Here is a 24,865-nt window from a genome sequence, read left to right on the forward strand (position 1 = left end):
GCAGAGATAAACACGGGTTTAAAATTCCAGTTCAGTCACCCACTAGCTGTGTGACCTTGGAAAAGCTACATTAACATCTCAGAGTCTGTTTTCTCTTCCCAAGAAACAATAGGCCTGTTGTAAGCTGGACGCGTCTCAGAACATGGTAAAAATGCCCCAGGAATGGCAGCTAGAGGTGATGTTATGCTTTTATATTTTGCCCCAAATAAATAGGAAGTCGTAACTCTTGGTTACTTTTACCGTGAGAATCAAAGAGCTGCATTTTCTCCAAGGAATCTTTTTTCTAAAGACACTTGGAAAAAAAATAATAAAATAAAGACACTTGAGAGTTCTCAGGTGTTTGGTCCGGACAAAGTGCCACTTTCCCAGCTCCAGATCACTGTGAGACCCTCAGAGATCATGGCCAGGTGAATTCAAGCTGCACCCACACACTCGGACACCAGCAACACCTGCGTTGGGGGGTGCTTCTCAGACATGCAGCCCCGCCCTGCTGCATCACCCCACGGGGTTTCTCACAGGTCACTAACAGAGCAGGCTTGCGTCTTATCTTCCTTTTCCTTAACACGGCAGCGCCAGGCCCTTTCCTCCTGCCCTCCACTTCCATCCCAAGCTTCACTTTCACTAATGATCTCCAGCAAAACTACTAGAATGCTAACGGATCCCCTTATTTCCATAGACGATCAGACTCAGTGTTCCAAATACGACAGAAATTGTGTGGGTGTGAGGCCTGGGGGATGAGGAGAGCTCGCAGAGTGCAGCCCGCCGGGGCACAGGCGCACACTCGGCGCCCTCGGCTCACCTGCTTCACCTGGCTCACCTGGCTCACCCGGCGCACCTGGCGCCCTCAGCGCCACTGGCTTACCCCTAGCGGCGGAAGGCCTTCCACGACGTTCTTCTTTCCAGAGAGGAGATCCGACACCGGCCGCTGCTTCAGGGAGTCCCTCCTGGCTCGGTAGCGCCCCGACGTGGTGAGGTCGGACTCGGACATGGAGGGCGTGAGCAGCCCCTCTCTGCGGGGTCGGTGGGCCTCCCTGAGCAGAGGCACGGGCTCGCGGCCTGGCAGGGCACCCTGGCCCAGGGCAGCAGGGGTGGGGCCGCCGGGGCCGCGGGAGGGGCCGGGGGGAGGCGGTGGGGGTGGCTCCGGGGAGTGGCGGCCTCGGGGCGCGCGGGCCTGTGGAAGAGGCACCGCCAGTGAGGCCACGTCCTCCTCCAGGTCCTCCTCGTCCTCGCTGCTGTGGATCAGCATGGTGGCGTCAGACAGAGACTTCTTGTGGCCGTAGGCCAGGCCTCCCCGCTCGTCCGCCTGGTCCCGCTCGGCCCTTTCGGGGAAGCCGCCGGGCTGGGAGCCTGCCGAGACGGGCCGCGGCGGCGGGTCGGCGGCCGAGGCGGACAGGGTGCGCTCCTTGAGCCGCAGGCCCTCGAGGCTGTGCGCCAGCCCTGCCACCTCGATGCTGTTCCTCTTGTGCAGGTGCGCGCGCCGGGCGGCCGTGAGCGGCTCGCTGACCTCCTGCAGGGAGTGCGCCACCGGCAGGCTGGCCTCCTGGAAGGTCTGCACCGAGTGGTGCACGCGCCTGGTGATGAGGTCGGGGTTGCTGCTGCTTATGTACAGGTGGCGGGACAGGTCCGGGGTGCTGTTGGCCGGCCGCGGGGGCGGGTAGGGCGGCGGCGGGCGGTACACCTGCGTCCGCATGATGTTGGGCGCAGGGTAGTCCTGAGCCTGCAGCTGCACGTTGGTCAGCTCGGGCACACTGACAGCACCCACCACCGGGCGTCGCTCGGCGGGGTGCGGGTAGGGAGACGGGCTGTGGAAACTGTAGTTGAGGCTGAACGGGTAGTGGGCCGACTGCGGGGAGGCGAGGTGGGCGTGCTCCCGAATCTCTGGCTGGCTGTAGACCAGCGCATCGGGCCTGCTGTAGGCATACGAGTTGCCGATGTTGAGGTTTCGCAGCGAGTGGCTCTGCCTCTCGGCGTGCACCATTCCCCTGTTGAGCTGCTTCATCACCGTCTCGTAATCCGGGGTCGGGCGGTAGGACGGGGGGACCAGCGCGCTGTGCCGGTGCGAGGGCACGTAGTCGGGCCTCATGACGTCACTCCCGGTGATGCTTGGGTTGGAGGACACTGGGGAGGGCTGCAGGTAGGGCTGCGGGTTGTTGAGGGAGTTGGTACTGTGGGCACTGTATACACTGCCGTTTCGGATCCGGCCACTGAGGTCAATCTGGGCTCGATCCAGACTTGTCAGAGAGTGACAATAGTATCCATTCTGGTTGGTCGCAAAGAGGTTGTCTAGGAAACAAACACATTTAAGAGGTATTTTTAAATGTGATTTTAAGATATATGAATCGGACCCATGACTCTGGGCAAACACTGAGATAGGCCCTGAAAGCTGATGACATTTTCAGTGTTGCTTACAAAACTCCATGCAGAAATAACCTGGCTTTGCCCAGACTCTCTGAACGACTGTGGGCGTCTCATTTCCTGGAGTCCCGGCATCCTTATCTACAGAATGGTGATGGCTCGCCTACTCTGAGGGTGGTATTTCAGGATTTGGCCCCCAGTAAAGATGAACCCAATCTGTCCAATATTAAGAGTACAAATGATTATAAAATACTTTTTCTGAAAACCAAAAACATTTGTTTTGCTACAAATCAAACAGACTTTCTGGATCTCTGGGTGGGCTGGAGGCAGAGGTAACTGTTCAACAAGACACTGGACCACTAACCACTCTCTCCCCCTGGTGGGGGATGTGGGACCTGCTGACGCTGAGCTGGTTCAAGCATCAACCATCTGTAACAAGCTCCTTAAGAGGAATTCTAAGTTCTCTGCATAGGCTTTTCTAGAATGAAGACAAGAACAATAATGCCATAGGCTCTGCTTCTCCAGGCCCAACAATGTCACCAGTTGCTGTATACCTTACCAGGGGTCAGAAGCCAGTCACACCAGCCCTCCACCCCTTCTGGCCTCCACACTTCAATGAGATGGGGATCCACAGGCAGCAGAATCACGAGCACTGTCTAATCTACGGTGGCTGCATGAGTGCCTGGTGGGGCTGCAAGGAGGCAGGCTGCTTCTGTCCAATCTGTACCCAAAACACCATCACTACTGAGGGTGATTTCTGACACTTCAAAGAGCAGCCCAAGTCAGGTCCTTCAGAGGACAGTTGCCGTTCAAGAGCTTTCCTTCTGGGATTCAACAGCCATGTAATGGTTTAAGTGACGAGTGATGATCAAAGTGAGTATGTCACCATCCAGTGTGTGGACGTTACTCAGGGGGCACACAACGAAGAAACAGGGCTCAGACACGTCCCTGTATCCTTCCAGCTGACACCCACGCTTCTGGTCCCTGTACATCTCCCACACCTGGAATGCTCGGCAACCTTAGAGGCCCAGGAGATCCCCCTCCTTACTGCCGCCACAGCTCAGGTCCTCACTCTGGCCTGTCTGTGCAGGCATAATACCCAGGCCTCCTGGCCTCCCTGTCTGTGGGCTCCTCCCTACACCAGACTTGTCACAGACTGACAAGTGACCATCCCTCTGTGAGCCCATGTGAGTACTGATGCTGAGTACTGATGCTGAGTATTGATGAGGAAAAGAAATGACTGGAATCCAGGTGAGTACAGGGGAAAGATGTATAGAACAATCACAACTGAAGGATATGTTACACCAGGAGACTAAGTGTGACAGGTCCACAGTGGAGGAGGGAAGGCTCTCTTGCAGCTTGGGCTGGGTTGAGGGGGACAGGGAGGGGAGAATCAAGAACCACCTCACGGAGAACGCAGCATGCAAGTGGCATGTGGAGGTGGGGGCAGGGAGGGCATGTCCAGCTTTTGGCAGCAGCCAGAGAGCACAGGATTATCCCTCTTCACCCCTGGGTGTCTGTCAGGCATGGTCACATGACTAGCAACAGTCAAGGGAAAGGGAACAGAGGGTTGTCAGTTAGTTTCCATGCTGCCTCCCTGCCACCATCCTGACCAACACTCCCAGTGGAAGAGGCTCCTCCAGCCAGAAGGCCTGAGGAAGGCACCCACAGTGCAGAGCCCTCCTGTGGGGCAGGATGGCCACGTAACCTCAGCAAGACGTCACCTTTACTGCACTGGCGTTCCCATAGCACAATCTAGCCCACCCTGATGGGATGGGAGCCTGCGGGCAGGAGGGTGCATGATGGCCTCATAAAAGGACTCAGGGAATTCTGGGTGACAGGGCAGCACGGGCAAGGCTGGGAGATCCCTTCTGGTTGGGCATCCTTAGTTTGCTGGAGTGTTGGGTAGCTGGGATGAGGAAGACAACAGTGAGAAAAAGACTGGAAAAGGAGCGTTGGGAAACACTGTGGAGGATAGGACACCAGGCAAAGGAATGGTCATCGGGGAGATGAAAAGAGCCTGGCACCCATGTGTCAGGTGGGCCGAGGAGGGCAAAGGTGGAAGATGTTCTCTCGGGTGGAGCAACTGCCTGTCAGGTGAGGCTGGACTGAACCAGGAGAAGGACAGGGAGACAGAAGAGATGCTGTATGGGGTGAAAGCAAGAGCAGGCATGATGGACTGGGTGCTGAGGGGGTGGGGGGATGAAGAGAGAGAGAGAAAGAGAGAAAGAAAAAGGAAGGAAGGGAGAAAAAGGAAAAAGAAAAAGAAAGGAATGAAAGAAAGAAAAGAAAGAAAAAAAAGCAAAGTTACATGCAGTTTGGAATCCAAGTCACCAGGAAAGTGACATCATCGCAAAGGATGAGGGGGTAAGGGATGGGCTTGTGGAGCAGTGACGAGCCCAAATCTAACATTTTCATTTTCAGCAAGTTGTACTGGCCAATTCCATAGGCCAGGGCCCCCGCTGAGGGCTGCAGGCAGTGGCTCCTGAAATAGTCCCCTCTGAGGCAGATGGAGCTGTGGGGCTGAGGCACAGGAGTGGGGAGAGGTGGGAAACACAGATGTGACAGTCACACCTGCTGAAATCTGAAATGGGGACATGACTGCCGTGGGGTAGGCAAATGGAGGGAAGGAGGCCACAGTGGCAGGGCTTCCCAGGAGGGAGAGCCAGGGTGCCCACAAGAGAGATCTCAAGGGGAAAGAAGGCTGGGTTTGGTGGCGAGGAGGATGTGAGGGGCGCTAGTGACCTGATAGGACAGTCCCAGTGGCAAAGCAAAGTCCAAGTCGGAAGGAAGGCGTAAAGGGCAACCACCCACACAGGCACTTCTCTCAGAAGCAGCAGGTGGGAAAGGGGAGGGAAAAGTAACTCAAACCTGAGTTGGAAGGGAGAGGTGAGGAAAAAGTATCAGGATGTTTGCAGACTAACAACGCAGAGAAGAGCCTTCACCCAGAGGTGGTGGGGCTGGGGGCACAGAGGCACACAGGGATGGCACAAGGAGCAGCAGTGAAGGGAGAGAACACCCCGAGATGCCCCCCACACCCTGAGGCCCAGCGCCCCCACCGCCCACCTCACCAAGTGGAAATTCTCATCATATAATCATATCCCACCTCTGGTCCCTTCACACACAACTTCTCCCAGTTCCTTACTCAAGAGTCCAACCAAAGCACCCCCCTTCCCAGTGCCCCTTCCTCATTCTGGGCCACGCTGTTCACTGTCCCTCAGGGGCAGCAATCCCCATTGACTGCCCGCCTCTCTCTCCATCGCTGCCCAAATCCTTCCAGAAAGTCCTTCTCAGTCTCCATAATAGGATGAGAGTCTTTCTCCATGTAATTGCTTGCTCTCTTTCCTCAAAACAATCATGGTGTCTTTGTGTTTAAGCTATTTGTGTGCTTAAAGTCCCCCACTATTAGATTCTAAGCTTCTTAAGATGTGGAACTACTTCTCTGTATCAAATCTCCTCGGCTTCGGGACCCCTGGGTGGCTCAGTGGCTGTGTTTGCCTTTGGCTCAGGGCATGATCCCAGGGTCCTGGGATCGAGTCCCACATTAGGCTCCCTGCAGGGAGCCTGCTTCTCCTTCCGCCGGTGTGTCTGCCTCTCTCTCTGTGTCTCTCATGAATAAATAAAAAATAAAATCTTTAAAAAATAATAATAAAATAAAATCAATCTCCTTGGCCTCTAGAGCCTTGTACATAGAGGAGACAGTACCTGTCTGCTGAATGAAAGATCGAGGTTCAGCTTGGGAGGCACTGTCTGAAATACAGCTCCCTACACTAACCTAGTGAAAAATAAAAATAAATAAAAATGAAATGTTTAAACCTTTACAATGGGAAGCTCTCAGGCAAGAGAGCCTGGAATATGTTGGAAGCACGCAAAGGCCAGTTGAGGCGTGTCAGCAGGAAAAAGGAGCCGGCTGAAAGGGGCTCCAATGGGCTGAACTCGGGATCATGTGAGCATCAAAATTTGATATTGGAAGATTATTACCACACATCTCCATGAAATTGCATCTAATGGTTAGCTGCTTCTATGAATCCAGGATGGCTATACACATGAAAACAATTTGGCTGTAATGTCAGCCAAAAACTATCCTGGCTCCAGGATCTTCATAGATATATTCAAACTGTAGTAATTTCGTACAGCATCTCAGAAATAGTGTACTTTACCTTGGGAGGAAGTGTATGGTTCTGTATAATGTCCGTTATAATGCAGCTGGGGTGGGGGAGGCATCACATAGGGCTGGGGCTTAGGCTAAGGAATAGAAAGTAAGAAACAGTTAAAACACATTGCAGCCTCTGTAATATATGTAAAGCAAGTCTCTGTCCATTAAAAACCTTCTAAGGAAGTTAACTATATTATATAGAAAATAAACATGAAGACCCTGTAGCTCTTACCACACTCATCACTTTCAGCATCTCCCAGAACAGTGCCAGGCCTATGCACTGATACCACACAGCAGAAAACACAAGAAAACAAGCTATGTCCAGAAAGTTAAGAGTGAGAAAAGACAAATTTTCCTGAAGTCTTATGTAAACATATGAATACAAAAACCTCTTTGCAGTGTATTTAATCTTCATCAGCAAAATCATCTAGCATTTTAAATATCTACAAACTTCTGATTGCTCTTCATTAACAGTCAAACATGTTAATAGTAGGTTGGACCTACAATTTAAATATCTAAAAAAAATCTATAATAAAATACATATTACATAAATATTATGGTCAGCCTATGGAAAAATGGCCATTTCTTTGGTTAAAAACAACCAAATACCAGCACACTTCTGTGGTCCAAACTAAAAATTCACACTATCAAAAGCCTCTTTTATTAAGGAAGATGACAGGGACACCTGGGTGGCTCAGTGGTTTAACGCCTTCCTTTGGCCCAGGACGTGACCCTGGAGACCTGGGATCGAGCCCCTCATCAAGTTCAGCATCAGGCTCCCTGCGTGGAGCCTGCTTCTCCCTCTGCCTGTGTCTCTGCCTCTCTCTGTGTCTCTCATGAATCAATCAATCAATCAATCAATCTTAAAAAAGAAAAAAGGAAGATGACATCACTAAAAGAAAAGATAAATCAGATTTTCCTTCTTTCTTACCAGGGACACTCTTGAAGACGACCTCCTCCTGAGTGGGTTCACTGTGACAGTCTGAGTTTGCCTGTAAAATAAGACATGTCATTGAGACATACATATACACATAGTTTTCCTAATTCTGCCAAAATAAATTAGTAAGAAAGTAAAATGATAAATCTGCTAAAGCAAAAAGATGACAGATTAATCTAGTCATAAATTAAAGAAAGGAGTCCCAGGACACCTGGGTGGCTCAGCGGTTGAGCAGCTGCCTTTGGCTCAGGGTGTGATCCTGGAGTTCCGGGATCAAGTCCCACATCAGGCTCCCTGTGAGGAGCCTGCTTCTCCCTGTGTCTCTCATGAATAAATAAAGAAAATCTTAAAAAAAAAAAAAAAAAAAGTGCTCACTTCAGCAGCACATATACTAAAAAAAAAAAAAAGAAAGGAAGGGAGTCTCTCTCTCCTCACTTGGGACCTCCACCCTTTGTGGCTGTCCAGAACACACTCCAGGGTCTGAGCCTCTTCATGCAACAACATCTGCCCAGACTACCCCGAGGATGGGCAGGTGTGTCTTTTCCTGGTCCATCCATGTGGAACCTCTGGAAGAAGCATGTACGCAGAAGGGAAAAAAACGGCAAGGCTTGATCACCCACAAACTTCCCAGGGAAGCAAGACTCAGTGCAAATGTCTTTCCTGTGGGCCTCCTGCCACCTCCATTAACAGTCCTGAGGGGTGACCATCAACTGCCAGCCCAGAAGTCTGAAGCAATGAGAAAGGCCTTTACTTAAAAGCCTGTTAATCACACACTACAAACATAAGAAGTAAGTTTATAACTTTGGTAACTTAAGAGTCTTGATTTCTGGGACGCCGGGGTAGCTCAGCAGTTAAGCGTCTGCCTTCAGCTCAGGGCATAATCCCAATCCTGGGATCGATTCCCACATCAAGGCTTCCTGCATGAAGCCTGCTTCTCCCTCTGCCCATGTCTCTGTGTGTGTCTCTCATAAATAAATAAAATATTAAAAAAAAAAAAAGAATCTAGATTTCCTGTAAGGAACTAAGTTAGAAAAAGCAAAAAAGTAGATTTGGTTCAGTGGGCGCCAGTGGTAAACCCACTTACCTTTCTTCGCAAGAAACTTTTCCCCGATTGGGGTTTGTCTTTTTTTTTAAGATTTTATTTATTTATTTATTCATATGAGAGAGAGAGAGAGAGAGAGAGAGAGAAGCAGGCTCCATGCAGGAAGCCTGACATGGGACTTGATCCCAGGTCTCCAGGATCAGGCCCTGGACTAAAGGCAGTGCTAAACCACTGAGCCACCCGGGCTGCCCGTTCCCTGACTGGTTTTATTTTATTTTATTTATTTTTATTTAAGATTTTATTTATTCATTCATGAGAGAGAGAGAGAGAGAGAGGGGCAGAGACACAGGCAGAGGGAGAAGCAGGCTCCATGCAGGGAGCCTGACGTGGGACTCGATCCCAGGTCTCCAGGATCACACCCCGGGCTGCAGGCGGCGCTAAACCGCTGTGCCACCGGGGCTGCCCCCACTGACTGGTTTTAAATGTATTTTTTAGAAAGCAATAACGGGCACCAGGATGGCTCAGTTGGTTAAGTGTCTCTTTTTGATCTCAGGGTCATGAGTTCAAGTGCCACACTGAGCTCCACACTGGGTGTGGAGCCGACTTTAAATAAATAAATAAAAGAAAGCAATGAGAATATTAAGTGCAGATTAGCATTTACCAGATAATTTGAGATTTTAAACTTCCCATAAAGTTCCAACTTTGAATAAATAATTATATCAGAAAAGAACAGAAGACAATACAGCTAATGTATAATTTTACCATGTTTAAACAGAGGCAGGATATTTTGTTCTGTGCAGTTTATTACAGATAAAATCTAAGAACCTATACACTTACATAATTTTCCCCAAACAGAACAGAAGACAATACAGCTAATGTATAATTTTACCATGTTTAAACAGAGGCAGGATATTTTGTTCTGTGCAGTTTATTACAGATAAAATCTAAGAACCTATACACTTACATAATTTTCCCCAAGTGTATCCCCCCCCCCTTTTCCCCCTTTTCTTTTTGAGAGAAACAGTGTATACACACATGCATGCGTGCAGGGGCAATGGGAGGAGGGGCAGAGGGAGAAAGAAAGAGAGAATCCCATGCCCAGTGGAGAGCCCCACTCAATCCCAGGACCCTGAAATCATGACCTGAGCCGAAATCAAGAATTAGGTGCTCGACTGAGAAAGCCACCCAGGCAACCCCCCTCCACCTAAATTTTTTTTTAAAGTAAGTTCTATGCCTACTGTGGGGCATGAACTCATGACCCCAAGATCAAGAGTCACACGCTCTACCAACTGAGCCAGCCAGCATCCCTCAAAGCACTTTTTATAAATTTTTTTTTAATTTTTATTTATTTATGATAGTCACAGAGAGAGAGAGAGGCGCAGAGACACAGGCAGAGGGAGAAGCAGGCTCCATGCACCGGGAGCCCGATGTGGGATTCGATCCCGGGTCTCCAGGATCGCGCCCTGGGCCAAAGGCAGGCGCCAAACCGCTGCGCCACCCAGGGATCCCCTCAAAGCACTTTTTAAAAAAAACCTTTCACCAGCTATTCCTGGCTCATGAGCTTATATAACACATCAATACTAATTACAAAAATATTTTGTGACATTTGGTTATAGTGTTCTAAAGACAACTTACTAGCAAATCCATAATCACAAAGTGAACACTCAACCCATTTAATCAGCAAACTTACCATAACATCAAGCATCACGTCTCCTAAATTAACATGATCCTTAGCGTTCTAACAACTAATACCTATATTCAAGCCCTGAAAATTAGCTTATTTTTTGAGAAGACTGGAGATAAAATAAAACTAATGCTTATCCTTTCTGATTAAAAAAAAAAAATCACCAAATATTGGGCTTGAATGAAGGTTGATATGGACTCAGTAACAGTGTTAGAATAAGGAAACATAAGAGCAATCTGAAAAATGGTCCCCTGCAAAATAAAAACTCAGTATGTGATAAAGGTGATATTCCAGCTCACCAGAGAGAAGATAGGTTATTGGACCATTTATAAAAAGTTCAAGTCTCAGACAATATCACATAAGAAAGCACACTAGAAGATGGATTTAAAAATTAAAAATTTAAATATGAAATCATAAGTGAACTTACAGAAAATATAACCAAATACTTCTATTATATATCATAGGCTGAAGATATATCTAAACACAAAAGCAATGAAAGAAATTACAAAGAAAAAAAAACTGAGTGCTTAAGAACTTAACATCAGGTGACAATTTATTTTACTAGTTGACTTTTTTTAATTAAATGGCTTCTGTAATCATTTCCTTTCATCATCATCAAAATGTAGAGGTTGTTGCTAAAGAATAAATGTCTCCTTTCCAAAGAACATTCCATCTGCCAGAATTCATGTTATTCAACAATAACAAAATGGATGTTAATTCTATTAGGTTGCAAAAATACATCTATCAGGGACACCTGGGTGTCTTAATGGTTGAGCGCTTGCCTTTGGCTCAAGTCATGATCCCAGGGTCCTGTGATCGAGCCCCACCTAGGGCTCCCTGGTCAGTAGGGAGCTTGCTTCTCCCTCTCCCCTTGCCCTCCCCCCTGCTCATGCTCTAGCTCTATTTCTCTACCTCTCTCTTTCTCAAATAAATAAATAGAATCTTAAAAAAACAACAACAAAAAACCTGTATCAATTGGTAAAGCACTATGGGTCCTAATCGAGGCCTCCTTAGTGGTCCGAGGTGTGACAGTACACTTGGGCACTGTGTTTTGTTTTGTCAAACACTCCTTAACTGTACTTTAAAATATTCCTAAAATCAGTGTCCAGAATTTGGAGGCATTATTTTGTAGCCTTGAGGTTCACTTTGCCTCTGCTTACTCTCCGTTGTCAGGGCTAGGTTTAGGCAAAACTGGGTCCTTTGAAGTTTATATTTAGTCCAAATGGACTGAACGTTTAAATTACCATAAATTCAAAGGGCACCTGGGTGGCTCAGTTATTTGGGCAGCCAACTCTTGATTTCTTCTCAGGTCATGACCTCAGGGTCGTGAAATCGAGCCCCTCGATGGGCTCCACATTGAGTGTAGAGCCTGCTTAAGATTCTCTCTCCCTCTCCCTCTCACCCAGCTGTGCACCTGTGTGTGCTCTCTAAAAATAAAACATGATAAAGTACTATAAATTGAAAATTCAGAAAAGAGAAGAGCTGCTGACAGAACACTCCACCAACATGTCCAGGCTTGTGTCGCCTGGGGCAAAAATAAAACTTAAATGTGTTAAACACAGAATCCAAAGACGCAGAGCTTAGAAGCAGAGGCAGTAACTCCCACACACGGTATCTATTTTGGCACCTCTTGCCGGCAGCACCCAGGGTGGAGGCGACGCTGCCCACCGCAGAGGCTGCTTCTGGCGAAACACAAACAAACTAACACATCCTTCTCCTGCCAGACTGCTTGACGGGGCAGCCTTGCCATCAGCTCTAATATCCCACCTCCTCTTTCTTCCTGCTACTGTTCTTGTAACTGCAGCTTCCTGTGAGATCAGCTATCCTAATCTTAGCGAATGAGACCAAATGGTGTTTTCCAGACTTTCTGGGCAGTTGCTATGTTGATGGGTGTTGCTAAAAATGAGACTGCCAAAGAACTCTTAGAAAAAAAAAAAAATCACTGGAATGTGTGCACTGGAGAAGACAAAATAAGTAAAGGCTGCTGGCCCCAGTAAAATAAATATTACTGAAATGGTGCTAAGGACTGAACATGATTATCTCACAGAATCTGGACCCCAACACCATAAGGAATGCCAGTTAGTATCCTGATTTGACAGATGAGGAAACTGATACTTAGGTTAAGGAAACTACTCTTGGTCACATGACAAGTAGCAGAACAAGCACCAGAACCAGGTACATCCATCAGATTACTGAACGCAGGCTCCTAAAAAACAATTATTTGTCTGACCCTCTCCCCAGACCCAAATGATTTGTTAAGATCCATGGAAGCAAGAGGACATAATGGTATCATCACTAGTGCCTGGCAAACAAGGAAGCCCTCAAATGTTCATTGAGCAAATGAGTGGCACGGTGAGTGAGGATGGAAGTAGATGCTAATTACTGAGCATTTACAGTTAAGCTATTTCTAAGAATTGTCTCAATTTTGCCTTGTGAGCTTCTTTTCTCATAGATTTATCTGCTTCCAGGCCTCCTCCAGTCTCTCGTTTTTAAAAAAGATTTATTTATTTATATTAGAAGAAGAGTGCTGAGGGCGAGGGGCAGAGGGAAACAAGCAGACTTTCTGCTGAGCGGGGATCCTACTCACCCTGCTGAAGCAAGACTTGATGTCAAGACCCCCAAGATATGACCTGAGCTGAAATCAAGAGCTGGATGCTCAACCAAATGAACCACCCCGGTGCCCCTCCTCCAGTCTCTTTAAACCCCACAGTGGGCCTACAAGAAGGGGCAGCCCCACCCCCTTCTAGTCAGTATTCTGGTCAGAGTCTCCAGGACAAAAGTGGGCAACCTCGATACCTCGATCACATGGCTCTGAATGCTGGGGAGAAGCATCCTCCTCAAGATTCTGTTTCTCTCCCAGTCTTTTACTCATATAGAGAAGGTGATTACAGCAGGACCAATTCTGGGGTTTGAAAGAAGTTATTTGACCAAACAGGTTGACATTATCTCCTATAATTTCTCAGCCAACCCTAAAGGAATATCAACATTCTTCTCACGTTTTTAAGTCTTGGGTGACATAAAAAGATGATTCCGGGGGCACGTGGGTGGCTCAACTGATTAAGTGGCTGCCTTCAGCTAAGGTCATAGTCCCAGGGTCCTGGAGTCCAGCCCCACCTAGGGCTCCCTGCTCAGTGGGGAGCCTGCTTTTCCCTCTCCTCACTGCTCCTGCTCTTGCTATTTCTGTCTCACTCTCTCAAATAAATAAATAAAATCTTTCTAGGGGTGCCCGGATGGCTCAGTGGTTGGGCGTCTGCCTTAGGCTCAGGTTGTGATCCCAGGGTCCTGGGATAGAGTCCCACATCACTGCTCCCTTTGCCTATGTCTTTGCCTCTCTCTCAGTGTATCTCATGAATGAATGAACGAATGAATATCTTTCTTTAAAAATTTGAAATAAAATACAGTCAGTGGAGGGGAGGGGGTGCTTGGATGGCTCAGTCGGTTAAGCATCTACCTTCGGCTCAGGTCATGACCTCAGAGCCCTGGGACTGAGCCCTGCATTGGGCTCCCTGCTCAACAGGGAGTCTGCTTGCTCCTCTCCCTCTGCCCCTCACCCCAGCTTGTGCTCTCTCTCTCTCTCCCCGCTCTTTCTCAAATAAAATCTATACATCTGTAAATGAATAAATGAATGAATATATTAGAATCATCTGGGTCAAGTTTGGAGGAGTCACACATTTAATTTAATTATACATAGGGACTGAGGAATGGGGAAGGGGACACTCAAGGAGCAAAGTCCCCTTGCTATACAAGTAGAGTCATTTCCCTGAGCCACCAGGCGCCCCAGGCTGAGCCAGCCGTCCAGAATCCACTATCCAATTTCAGGCCTGCTACAGTTTCATCAGTGCCCATCACAGTGCAAAGCTGACACATCTGGACCATGAGAACAAAGCTACCAATACTCCAGGATCATTATATTAAATGTGACTCAACAGTTTAGGGTGAGAGCCCTAAAAGAAATGACCATAAAATTTATTTGTTTTTTTAAAAGATTTTATTAATTTATTCATGAAAGACACATGGGGGGGGGGGGGCAGAAACACAGGCAGAGGGAGAAGCAGGCTCCATGCAGGGAGCCTGACACAGGACTCGATCCCAGGTCTCCAGGATCAGGCCCTGCCTGGGCTGAAGGCGGCACTAAACCACTGAGCTACCCGGGCTGCCCTGACCATAAAATTTAAAGCTATTTTTAGTTTTATCACCCATCAAAACACTGTAAGTTAAGAAACCTGAGAACACGAGCTGACAGTGAAATAGTTTCCCACAGAATGCAGCAGGTGTCCTCCACCATAAATAATTACATAGGAATAGTTCATGGGTATGAACTTCCTTAATCTACTGGATGTACAGAGATTAAAAACAAAATGTGGAAAACAGCCCCTTAAACATAACTATTTCATTTTTGAAACTCTCATTTTTTTAAAGATTTTATTTATTTGAGAGACAGAGAGAGGGGGTTTGAATGGGGGCAGGGGCAGAGGCAGAAGTGGACTCCCTGCAGAGCACGGAGCCTGATGTGGGGCTCAACCCCAGGACACTGGGATCATGATCTGAGGTGAAGCAGATGCTTAACCAACTGTGCCACTCAGCACCCCTTGTATTTTCTTTCTTTTCTTTTTTTTAAAGATTTTATTTATTTATTCATGAGAGACAGAGAGAGAGAGAGAGAGAGAGGCAGAGACACAGGCAGAGGGAGAAGCAGGCTCCATGCAGGAAGCCCGATGTGGGACTCAATTCCAGGTCTCCAGGATCACGCCCTAGGCCAAAGGCAGGTGCTAAACCGCTGAGCCACCCGGGAATCTCCACCCCTGTATTTGCTTTATGTAGATGTGCAACTGAAGATCATAATAATGTAATTTTATTCCTATTTAGCAAGAAACAGCAATATTACAAAGCTTAGATTTCTACAACTGAATTGATTTCTTTTCCATCTCTATTTTATTATTTTTTAAAATATTTTATTTATTTATTCATAGAGACACAGAGAGAGAGAGAGAGAGAGAGGCAGAGACACAGGCAGAGGGAGAAGCAGGCTCCATGCAGGGAGCCCGACGTGGGACTCGATCATGGGTCTCCAGGATCACACCCCGGGCTGCAGGCGGCGCTAAACCGCTGTGCCACCAGAGCTGCCCTCCATCTCAACTTTAAAACCATTAGCAAGTGGTGATTTGCCAAAAAACTTCTTTAAAAAAAAGGCATTAACCACTAACCAATATGGATGCCTACTGGAAAGAGAGGACATCTTGCAGTTTATTCGAAATGGTTGCTTTGATTCTCCAAAATTTTCCAAAGGGGAATAACTGAGGTCATAAGAGTTTGACACTATAAATACCCATAAACTTACGGAAAGGCTGTGCTCCTACAGAGTGCGTATCTACTGCTTGAATCTCAGAACACAGCTTCTGAATAAAAATGTCACAGGGGGCTGGGTAACCAGGCCAGCCCAGAAGAGCCCCAGATGTGACTGCCCTGGACGCGTAGCACCACTGCATCTGACCACCAAGAGAAGCATGTTCTCTCTCTCTCTCTCTCTCTCTCACACACACACACACACACACACACACACACACACTCTCAAGAGCTTGCAGCACATATTGGCTTCCCATACCCCCAAAGAAAGCAGGGCTCCTCCTCCTGGTCAGTTAGAGCTTTCCCAAATCCCATCACCAGACCAGCACGGGGACTCAGAATAAAGCTCAGTTGGGGGGGCAGCCCAGGTGGCTCAGCGGGTTTAGCGCCGCCTCCAGCCCAGGGCGTGATCCCGGAGACCCGGGATCGAGTCCCACATCAGGCTCCCTGCATGGAGCCTGTTTCTCCCTCTGCCTGTGTCTCTGCCCTCTCTCTCTCTCTCTCTCTCTGTGTCTCTATAAATAAATAAATAAAATGTTTAAAAAAAAAAAAAGCTCAGTTGGGGGATTTTTCAGAGGGGAGAAGGGGACAGGGTAGACATCTATGGGCTGGTTGGGAAAGTTGGCTAGTTCTCCTTCATGGTCATCCCTGGTCATTTCCTTTTCTTTCATGAGTCCCAAAGACTGGCCTGCCCTTTGTACAGTTACTCCTAACCAGGTTTTCTTCACACCTTGGGTACCTATAAAACAAAAAGCACTTCCGTAGTCTTTCTTCTTGGCTGTAAGGGACAAATGTCCTTTTAAGACTTTTTTCCCCCAGGGGATCCCTGGGTGGCGCAGCGGTTTGGCGCCTGCCTTTAGCCCAGGGTGCGATCCTGGAGACCCGGGATCGAGTCCCACATCGGGCTCCCGGTGCATGGAGCCTGCTTCTCCCTCTGCCTGTGTCTCTCTGCCTCTCTCTCTTTCTGTAACTATCATAAATAAATAAAAAATTAAAAAAAAAAAAAAGACTTTTTTCCCCCAATTTATAATCAGCAGTAAAAGGAAATCAACAAGGAGCAAACGGGCTTTTCTCCCCTCTGACACTCATCACTCAGGCTTCTGTTATTCACTAAGCCTCAGGTATAGGGTGCCCTGCCAGACACTGGGGCGCCAGTGGACAGGACAGAAAAGCCAGCTCCACGTAGGACAGCAGGCCTGCAACACATAAGCAGCACTGGCCACGATGCTGCAGGTCTCTATGTTTCCACACCGTCACCTACAAAAGGGCAGTAGTAACTACCAAACCGGGCTATTGTAAAGATTAAAGGAGGTAAAAGCTCTCCACATAATGTTTGATGCAGAGAAAGCATCTACTGAACCAGAATCATTGTTATGAAAGTGGTAGGAAACAACTAGTAGTTTGGGAATGGTACCAAAGACTAAGCACACTAAATGCGTGGTGGCCTCCAGGCCAGCTGCACTTAAACTGGATCTAGAAAAACAACTAAAAGTCTGCCAGAGAAGGGGAGAAAGAGCATTCCAGCAAGTCCTGGGGCTGCAAGAGGCATCAGCATTGGAAGGACTATGGGCTCTGAGGCCGGGATCAAGAGTTAGCTGGCAGATGAGCCCAGAGGAGGATCAGAGGGATCTTGCACTTAACGCTGCAGCAAATGGAGGGCAGGAAAAGGGACAGGCTCAGTTGTGGTTCTGAGCTAGAACTCTGAGTCAAGGGCTACGTCTTTTGCTCATCCAGCCAGAAAACTGGCTAGAACCAGGTGACTTTCTGGCTGGACCCAGGTGACAAGGGCCAGGGGAGCCAGATGGGAGACAGCTCCAATGGGCCAGTGGAGAAAGCAGCTTAGCGGAAGGTTGTGGGGATGGAGCAAAACCTTTCCAGTCTATGTCAATGCCACTCCAGGGGAAGCCTAGTTTGGCAGTTCTGGTCAGGTACCCTTCTCCTAAGGGCTCCTACAGTAGCTCGGACAGCCCCCATCAGACCTCTTTTTTTTTTTTTTTTTAATTTTTATTTATTTATGATAGTCACACAGGGAGTGAGAGAGAGAGGCAGAGACACAGGCAGAGGGAGAAGCAGGCTCCATGCACCGGGAGCCCTACGTGGGATTCGATCCCAGGTCTCCAGGATCGCGCCCTGGGCCAAAGGCAGGCGCCAAACCGCTGCGCCACCCAGGGATCCCCCATCAGACCTCTTAATGTGCGTTTCTGTAGATTCCTTCAACAATTCACCAAGACCTACTGTGGGCCAGCCCCTTGCCCAGCGCTGGAAACAGGGGATCGAACAGTGTCTGCTCTCTGGTGGCGTTGCCTGCTTACAAGAGGTTCAATAAACAAGTTCGGGTGGGGCCAAGTACTATGAAAAATAAAATAGGGAAAGGGAGTACAGAGGGACAGGCAGTGGGCAGGGACTGAGTCCCCAGGGCAGTTAGGGTGCCTCTGATCAGACAATGGATGCGGTGGGAGAATGACGCATGGGGAAGAAAAGCATTTTAGGCCCAGAAGGGGCATGCACAGCATCCTGAGGGCTGAACGTGTTCACAGACTGGAAAGAGTTCTAGCAAGGGTGGGACAGGGTGAGCAGAAAGAGTGTAGAAAGGAAACAGGGGGAGAACCAGGCAGGGACCAGATCACGGATGGTCTCGTACTTTTAAGCATGATGGAATGCCAGTGCAGGGTTTAAGAAGGGTGATAGAATCTGACCCAGATTAAACTAAGACGAGTCTGGCTGACTTATGGAAAATCAGCTCTAGGCAGAGCAGGCAGGGACACAGGGAGAGCGTCAGAAGGCTCCTGCAATCCCACAGGTGAGAGACACTGGCAGCCTGGCATGAAGCTATTAGCAGAAGTGGTACAAGTGGTCAGATCTCAGAAGCATTTTGAAGGCAGAGCTTGCTGATGAATTGGATGTGGGATGACAGAAACAGGAATCAAGAAGGAATTAAGTAGGTTTGAGGCCTGGGCAACTGGGTGAATATGGAGTGCTGCCATTTACCAAAAGGAAAAAGTAGACAAGAAGCAGATCCGGGGGCAGGAAGAAGAGGGCATCAAGTTTGGGTTTAGACATATCAAATCTAAAATGCCTCTTAGGCCCCCAAGTGGAGATGTCAATAGACAGTTCGCTATGCTCAGGGAGGAGACTGAGTTAGAAATAAAATCAGATGCACTTTGGGCATACAGATGGTAACTGTAAGCCTGACACAAGGTGAATCCCCTAGAACATGAGGAAGGCGGGGAAGAGGTCTCAGGACTAAACCAGCAAAGATGACTGAGAAGAAACAGCCTAGAATAAGTTAAAGCAGTAGAGGGTGAGATCCTGGCAGCCGATGAGGAGCAGGGTGAGGAAAGAAGGGGTGGCCAGAGCTTAAGTGCTGCTGAGTAGTCCAGTGAAAGGGCGTCTGAAAGGACCACAGGGTGAAGGTTGCCGTCACTGTGACAAGCAAAGTCTGTGTGGCAGCGAAGAAAAGCAGGGTGGAAGGAAGGAGAGAAAGCAAACATAGAGGACTCCTATGAAAAAATCTGCCATATAGGAAAGCAGAGATACGGAGTCATGGCTGGATGGCGTGCAGGATGAAAGACAAGTTTTCTAAGACACGCAATTTTATTACAGCATGTCCGTACACTGATAGGAATGAATCAGCAGAAAGGGAGAAACTCATGGGGACCAAGACAAATGTACATTAGGAAGAAAAGGTATAAATTCTTCCAATGGCTTGACAAGCTGAATAATCATTTAAAAAAATTTTTTTAAAAGATTTTATTTACTTATTCATGAGAGACACACAGAGAGAGGCAGAGACACAGGCTCCCTGTGGGGAGCCCAATATAGGACTCAATCCCAGAACCCCAGGATCATGACCTGAGCTGAAGGCAAATGCCTAACCAACTGAGCCACCCAGGTGCCACTCGAGATAAAAATTTCTAACTTCATTATTTTCTACCATTTCCACAAACAGGCTATACTCACAGGCTGCACTGATTCAATCTGTAGAATTTGTGTCGTGCAACACAGAGTCTCCACACGTATTTTGCAGTTTCCATGTCTTCCTAGCAAATGAAATATTGCATAAAGTAAATGAAAACACATTTGCGACTCAATACAGTTTGTCTGATGACAAGACATAATTGGGGAATACATTATGTCAAAGTCACTTTTTTTTTCAAAGTCACTTTTAACACACTGTGATTCTTTCATTTTCTAATACTGTGCGCCTATCATATGAATGCTATAATTAGGATTTAAATTATGAAGACGAAAAACAAAAACACTATTCTGAGGGTGTGACTCTTACACTAAAGTGTTTCAAAATGACGTAACTTTAAAATTATGAAAATGCCAACTTTTATTTTGACAATTATACTCAAAAAAGAACATTTTAAACAAAACATTTGAGTCAGTGACTTAATACTGCCTTTGTCAATGGAGCAAAAGTGAGTAACTGAAGTAGTTATTTCTATAGAGCTCTTTGCTTAGCAATGGAAATTAAGATATTAGTGCTTACTTCCTCCCCTACTCAGTTCCTTTAAAGTTCATCATACCAGACACTATTTACCCAAGGACTTGGGTAAAACACTATTTACTGAGCAACTATTTACTAAACACTAAAACACTATTTACGGAACAACTATTTTTGCCAAGGGCTACTAGGCAAAATGTTATAAAATTTTATGTTTTTTATAGAAGTATTAAATATTTCAATTTTAATGCTATCTCCTTCCCCCAACACGCCCACAGAAATGCTAACTTGGTAACTTTTAGGAAAAACGTTCCATGCAGATTCCTAATGTTTACTCACAGTTTGAAACTGGATGGTCTCCTCTTTATTGGCCAGCTCTAATGCAAAGAAGGACTTGTTGTGGGACATGTTAGCAATATCATGCCACCTAAAGAACAAAAAAGAGAAAAAAACAATGTGAGTGCCACTAGGAGACAGAACATATGATTTTTCCTTCTAGAGTTTGAGGTATAAAGTTAATATTTGTTCATCGTTGTAGAAAGAACAGAGTTGTTTTAATCAGCTGGCATGCACCTTCTCGTTTAAGTGACAATAGCTGGTTGCAAGAAGTAAATGCAGAGATGAAGTGAAGGCAAAGAGTACTTAAGTACTCTATTTATCCTCATTTGCCAGATTAGTAGGCTCAAAGATCCCTATCTTAGTTGGTTACCAATACCTCCTTTATTCATTCAACAAATATATCTAAGGGTACCCAATATAGCAATGCCAGAGATTGTGTTAAGTCCCCGAGGATACTAAGATCAGTAAGGGACAGTGCTTCGCTCAAGAAGGACACAGTTGGAGGGTGGAGGTGAGAGAGAGAAGAGAGAGGCCAGCAAGTACCATTAAGTTTTGCAGATATACAAGGCAAAAGTGAGGCATGAAGGTGTAGGACGAATGCTCTGAAAAGCTTCAGGGTGAAGACGAAGTTCAAATGCTAGGAACACAAAGAGTGAACTATTCTGGATGGTTTCACCAGGATTCAAACTCCTATCTTATGTTTTCTAACTGTATTTGACCACGTTTAGATTTTATATATTAATATTTTCTTTTATTACACAACTATATAATTTTATGAAAGGAAAAAATGGGTCTGAAAGAAAAATGTTAAAATGGGTCTGAAAGAAAGATGTTACCCCTACTTCATCCTTCTCCATATTAGATTTTTTTATTTTAAATTTATTTAAATAAATAAAATTAATTTGTAATGATTCCATGTTTGTTGATTTTTTTTTAAAGATTTTATTTTTAAGTAATCTCGATACCCAACATGGGACTCCAACTTACAACCCGAGATTGACAGTCACATGTCTAGCAACTGAACCAGCCAGGTGCCACTCAATGTTTAATTGTTAAACCTAAAGGTTATTAGTATCATTATTGAAGAAGGCAATTTTAAAAATTCCTGTCCAGTGGAATGAAAGAAGCTGGCTGGACCTACAGTTTTCATGTGGCCCTTTGGCACCATTAGAGTCCTGCCCTTCTGGTGCAGTTCGGATCCTCTTCTGCCCCCTATTCCCCAACTCACATGTTGGGAAGACCTAAATGAGCAGCTTAGGGCCAAGAGAGCAACTGCCCGACCCAGGGCAATATGGTCTAGGAGTAGGTTTCCGCATCCCAAGCCAGGTACATTCTCCATGGTCATAATCGCCAAGGAAAATTCAGAGCCCCAAAGGCAGTAGTAAAACAAAAGAAATGAAAGAAGAAACGTCAGTTTACAGAAAAAATTCTTGAAAGGAAAAACCACTTCTCAAGAAGAAATAGGCTAGTTTTTAGAAGGCATGAATATTGGGGAATTAAGTTCCTTTTAATAAAAGAAACCATTTAACACAGTGGTTAAGAGCCCACTCTTCAAGTGGAGAATCAGAGTTCTTGGTTATGCCAGTTAGTAACTGCATGATCTTAAGCAAATCACTTTATTATTCTAAGTCTCAATTATCCTACATGGAATGATGGTAGTACCTCTGCTGAGAGTTGTAAAGATCACACAAGAAAATACAGAGAGCACGTAGCATAGTACCTGGCTCATGACAAGCACTCAGTAAATGGTAAACACAAAGGAACCAAGAACCAAAATTGGTATAATGTTTTATTGCTCTACAAAAACAATAAAAACTTTTAATTTTTCATCAAGAATAGAATCAAAGTAAATAGACTCTCAGTAAAATTGGAAATATTTCTATGAAATGACACTTTCGATTTTCTAGGGTATGGATTTTTTTTTTTTAAGATTTTATTTATTTATTCATGAGAGACATGCAGAGAGAGAGCAGAGACACAGGCAGAGGGAGAAGCGGGCTCCATGCAGGGAGCCCGACACGGGACTCAGATACTGGGTCTCCAGGATCATGCCCTGCGCTGAAGCCGGCGCTAAACCACTGAGCCACCCAGGCTGCCCGGGTATGGATTTTAAGGAATGAAAAGGCAGGGATTGAACAACATGGTTCAATTTGCGGTCTTTAAGATACAAATTGGAACACAGAAATTTAAACCACCTGAAATTTGATTCTTTGGGGTCAGCCACTATTAGCATATTGCTATAGATCCTCCTTTTTGTCTTTTTCACTATAAATGTTCTAAGATTTCCACAAATGACTAATATCCCATTTTTATAATCAGAAAAAAGAGAACATTATACAAATAACTGAACTTTGCTTAACAAGCAAGCAAGCAAGCAAGCAAGATTAATTTGCTTAGACGTTGGTATTTTAGGAATTTTGGTACATAAGAAGTCAGAGAAAGGCCCAGATTTTCCATAAACAGTCCTAGAAGCTAGAGTTGAAATTAAAAACTCACATCAAAACAAAGAACAGCCTCCAAATGGCAGGAAAAGGGTCACACACCTTCCAGCATTTCATAAGCAGGCCATGATGACAAGCAGTATTGTTTTCCACATACTTGGTTTGAAAGAAAGTGGCTTATGAAAGAATCACTGGAGTCAGGGGTTATTTGATTCTAGGAAAGATATCTTTCCATTTCCTAGTGAGACCTTGGGAGAGAGTTATTGGCAATATTACCAGTACAGGTTCTAGAAATTAGCACCAAGAGGAGCCACAGAAAGTGCACAGGAGGACGTAAGAGAAGTACCTAAATATCACAGGAGGCCTTCCATTCTTGTGTTTCACAAAGATCCCTTCAAGACATGCTCCAATGGATATGTCACTGCCTTGGCTATCCTGGAAGGAGAAAGCACAGAAAGAAGCACTCAGGCAGCATGTGCACGAGAGGCATGACCACCACACCCAGCTCCCTAGGCTCCTTTCCCAGAGAGAAGATGCTCAGAAGACCTACACTGGAGGGCAAAGTCTGAAAAGTATAAAAGGATCGCCTTGTCAATAGGTAGGAAAATAAGAAGAATCGGGCTCCTTAAGGAACTCGATTTAAGAGCATTTCAAAGAACAAACTGCCAAACAAGAATGTGTTTTACTGTGAAATTGTGACCACGGGACCTCAGCTTTCAAGTTTCCAGACTTTCTGTGTATCTCCCACCTCTGCACGGCAGGGTGTCCCTGGGCCTCCCCGCTGTCCTCTCAGAGCTCCTGAGATTAATCTGGAGACCCCCTGGCCTTCGTGCCAGGCTCACCTTGGCGGGGTAGCTCTCTTCTCCATAGCCATCCATCCTCTCTACCTCCTGCATGTACAGCATTTCGGCATCGGGAGCGGTGAGCCTTCTGCAACCCAAAAGATGTGAGATTGATTGCAAAACCAAAAATGGAAAAAATAAAAAAAGGCTATTCTTAAAAGCTACATACCAATTTGGCATGAGGTATTTACAAACATCTGAAGTGTTTAAGCAGCTGAAATTCATTTTACCAATCTATCAACATCAACCGAAAGCCAACTATGCACACAGCATTGAGCTGAAAGCTTACAGTTAGTTATAAAGATCCTCTCCCTGTGCTTCAGGCAGGCGAGGGGCACATGGGGAATAAAACACCCTAAAAAACCTTCACTGAAAGCTGGAACTCTTTCTAAACCATTCAGTAAATGCTTATTATCTGAAATATCAGGCAATACTAAGCATTGTGTGCTAAATGCAAATGATTAGTGCAGGAAATAAGGGTTAGAAGACTGTAAATTACAAGGATAGGTAGGAAGGCCAAGCGGGTAAAGAAGGTCCTCAACTGCATGGAGACTCACCTCCCCAGCCTCATCCTCTGCTGCTCCCCCACACCCAGAAGGCACCTCACACTGCAACCAAGTCATGATATTCCCTCATGCCTCTGGGCCTCTGCACATGCTCATTCCCTCTTCCTGGCACACCTGTCACTCCCTGTGCACCGATCAATCCTTAACATCCTTGAAGAGTCGGCCTATGTATCACTCCTTTGTCAGCTCCTGTGACTGCCCTGAGTCTAAGTCCGATGCCCCTGCTCTGTGAAGACCCACCACATTCTACGCACACCTCTCCCACTGCACTCATGTCACATTGTTAGATTAGAATTACTATCCCGATGGACTGTCCTGCCTATCCCTTACACTCCAAAGCAGGGAATGTATTCTTTGATGGCAGGTAATTGTTCTATTTATCTTTCTGCCATAGGATCTGGCCTCACACAGAATAATAGTATTAAACTATCTTTTGTTTTTTTCAAATATAAAACTATCTTTTTGAAAGATGCACAAATACTCATTTGTGCATGAAAGTAACAAAAAATAGGTGATGTGTGCCTGAGGGATGAATTATGCTGGTGAAAAATGAAGGGTTCATTTGGGACGCAAAAAGTGAAGCAGGAAAGGCAGGATGTGACCAACTTGTGGGAAGTCTTTAATCCCAGGGCTAATGAACTTAGGCTGGTAGAAAGCCAGAGAAGACTCATGAACGCTTCAGAAGAGGAAAGGAGATAAAAAGAAAAGTG

The 24,865-nt window shown here is 46.2% G+C and overlaps 1 protein-coding gene across 2 annotated transcripts in view; it reads right to left on the minus strand.

Moving 5' to 3' along the window:
* PTPN21 (protein tyrosine phosphatase non-receptor type 21) overlaps positions 1 to 24,865 on the minus strand; it is a 79,834-nt gene that overhangs the window by 11,922 nt on the left and 43,047 nt on the right. For both annotated transcript variants that reach the window (XM_038545501.1, XM_038545502.1), the window contains 7 exons: positions 23,590 to 23,677; positions 23,094 to 23,182; positions 20,307 to 20,394; positions 19,478 to 19,557; positions 7,443 to 7,503; positions 6,516 to 6,600; positions 863 to 2,283 (listed from right to left, as the gene is read on the minus strand). In XM_038545501.1, coding sequence (XP_038401429.1) covers positions 863 to 2,283; positions 6,516 to 6,600; positions 7,443 to 7,503; positions 19,478 to 19,557; positions 20,307 to 20,394; positions 23,094 to 23,182; positions 23,590 to 23,677 — 1,912 coding nt within the window. The remainder of the gene's footprint in view (positions 1 to 862; positions 2,284 to 6,515; positions 6,601 to 7,442; positions 7,504 to 19,477; positions 19,558 to 20,306; positions 20,395 to 23,093; positions 23,183 to 23,589; positions 23,678 to 24,865) is intronic.

Source organism: Canis lupus, chromosome 8 (assembly GCF_011100685.1).
Source record: "Canis lupus familiaris isolate Mischka breed German Shepherd chromosome 8, alternate assembly UU_Cfam_GSD_1.0, whole genome shotgun sequence".
In the NCBI taxonomy this organism is placed as follows: domain Eukaryota; kingdom Metazoa; phylum Chordata; class Mammalia; order Carnivora; family Canidae; genus Canis; species Canis lupus.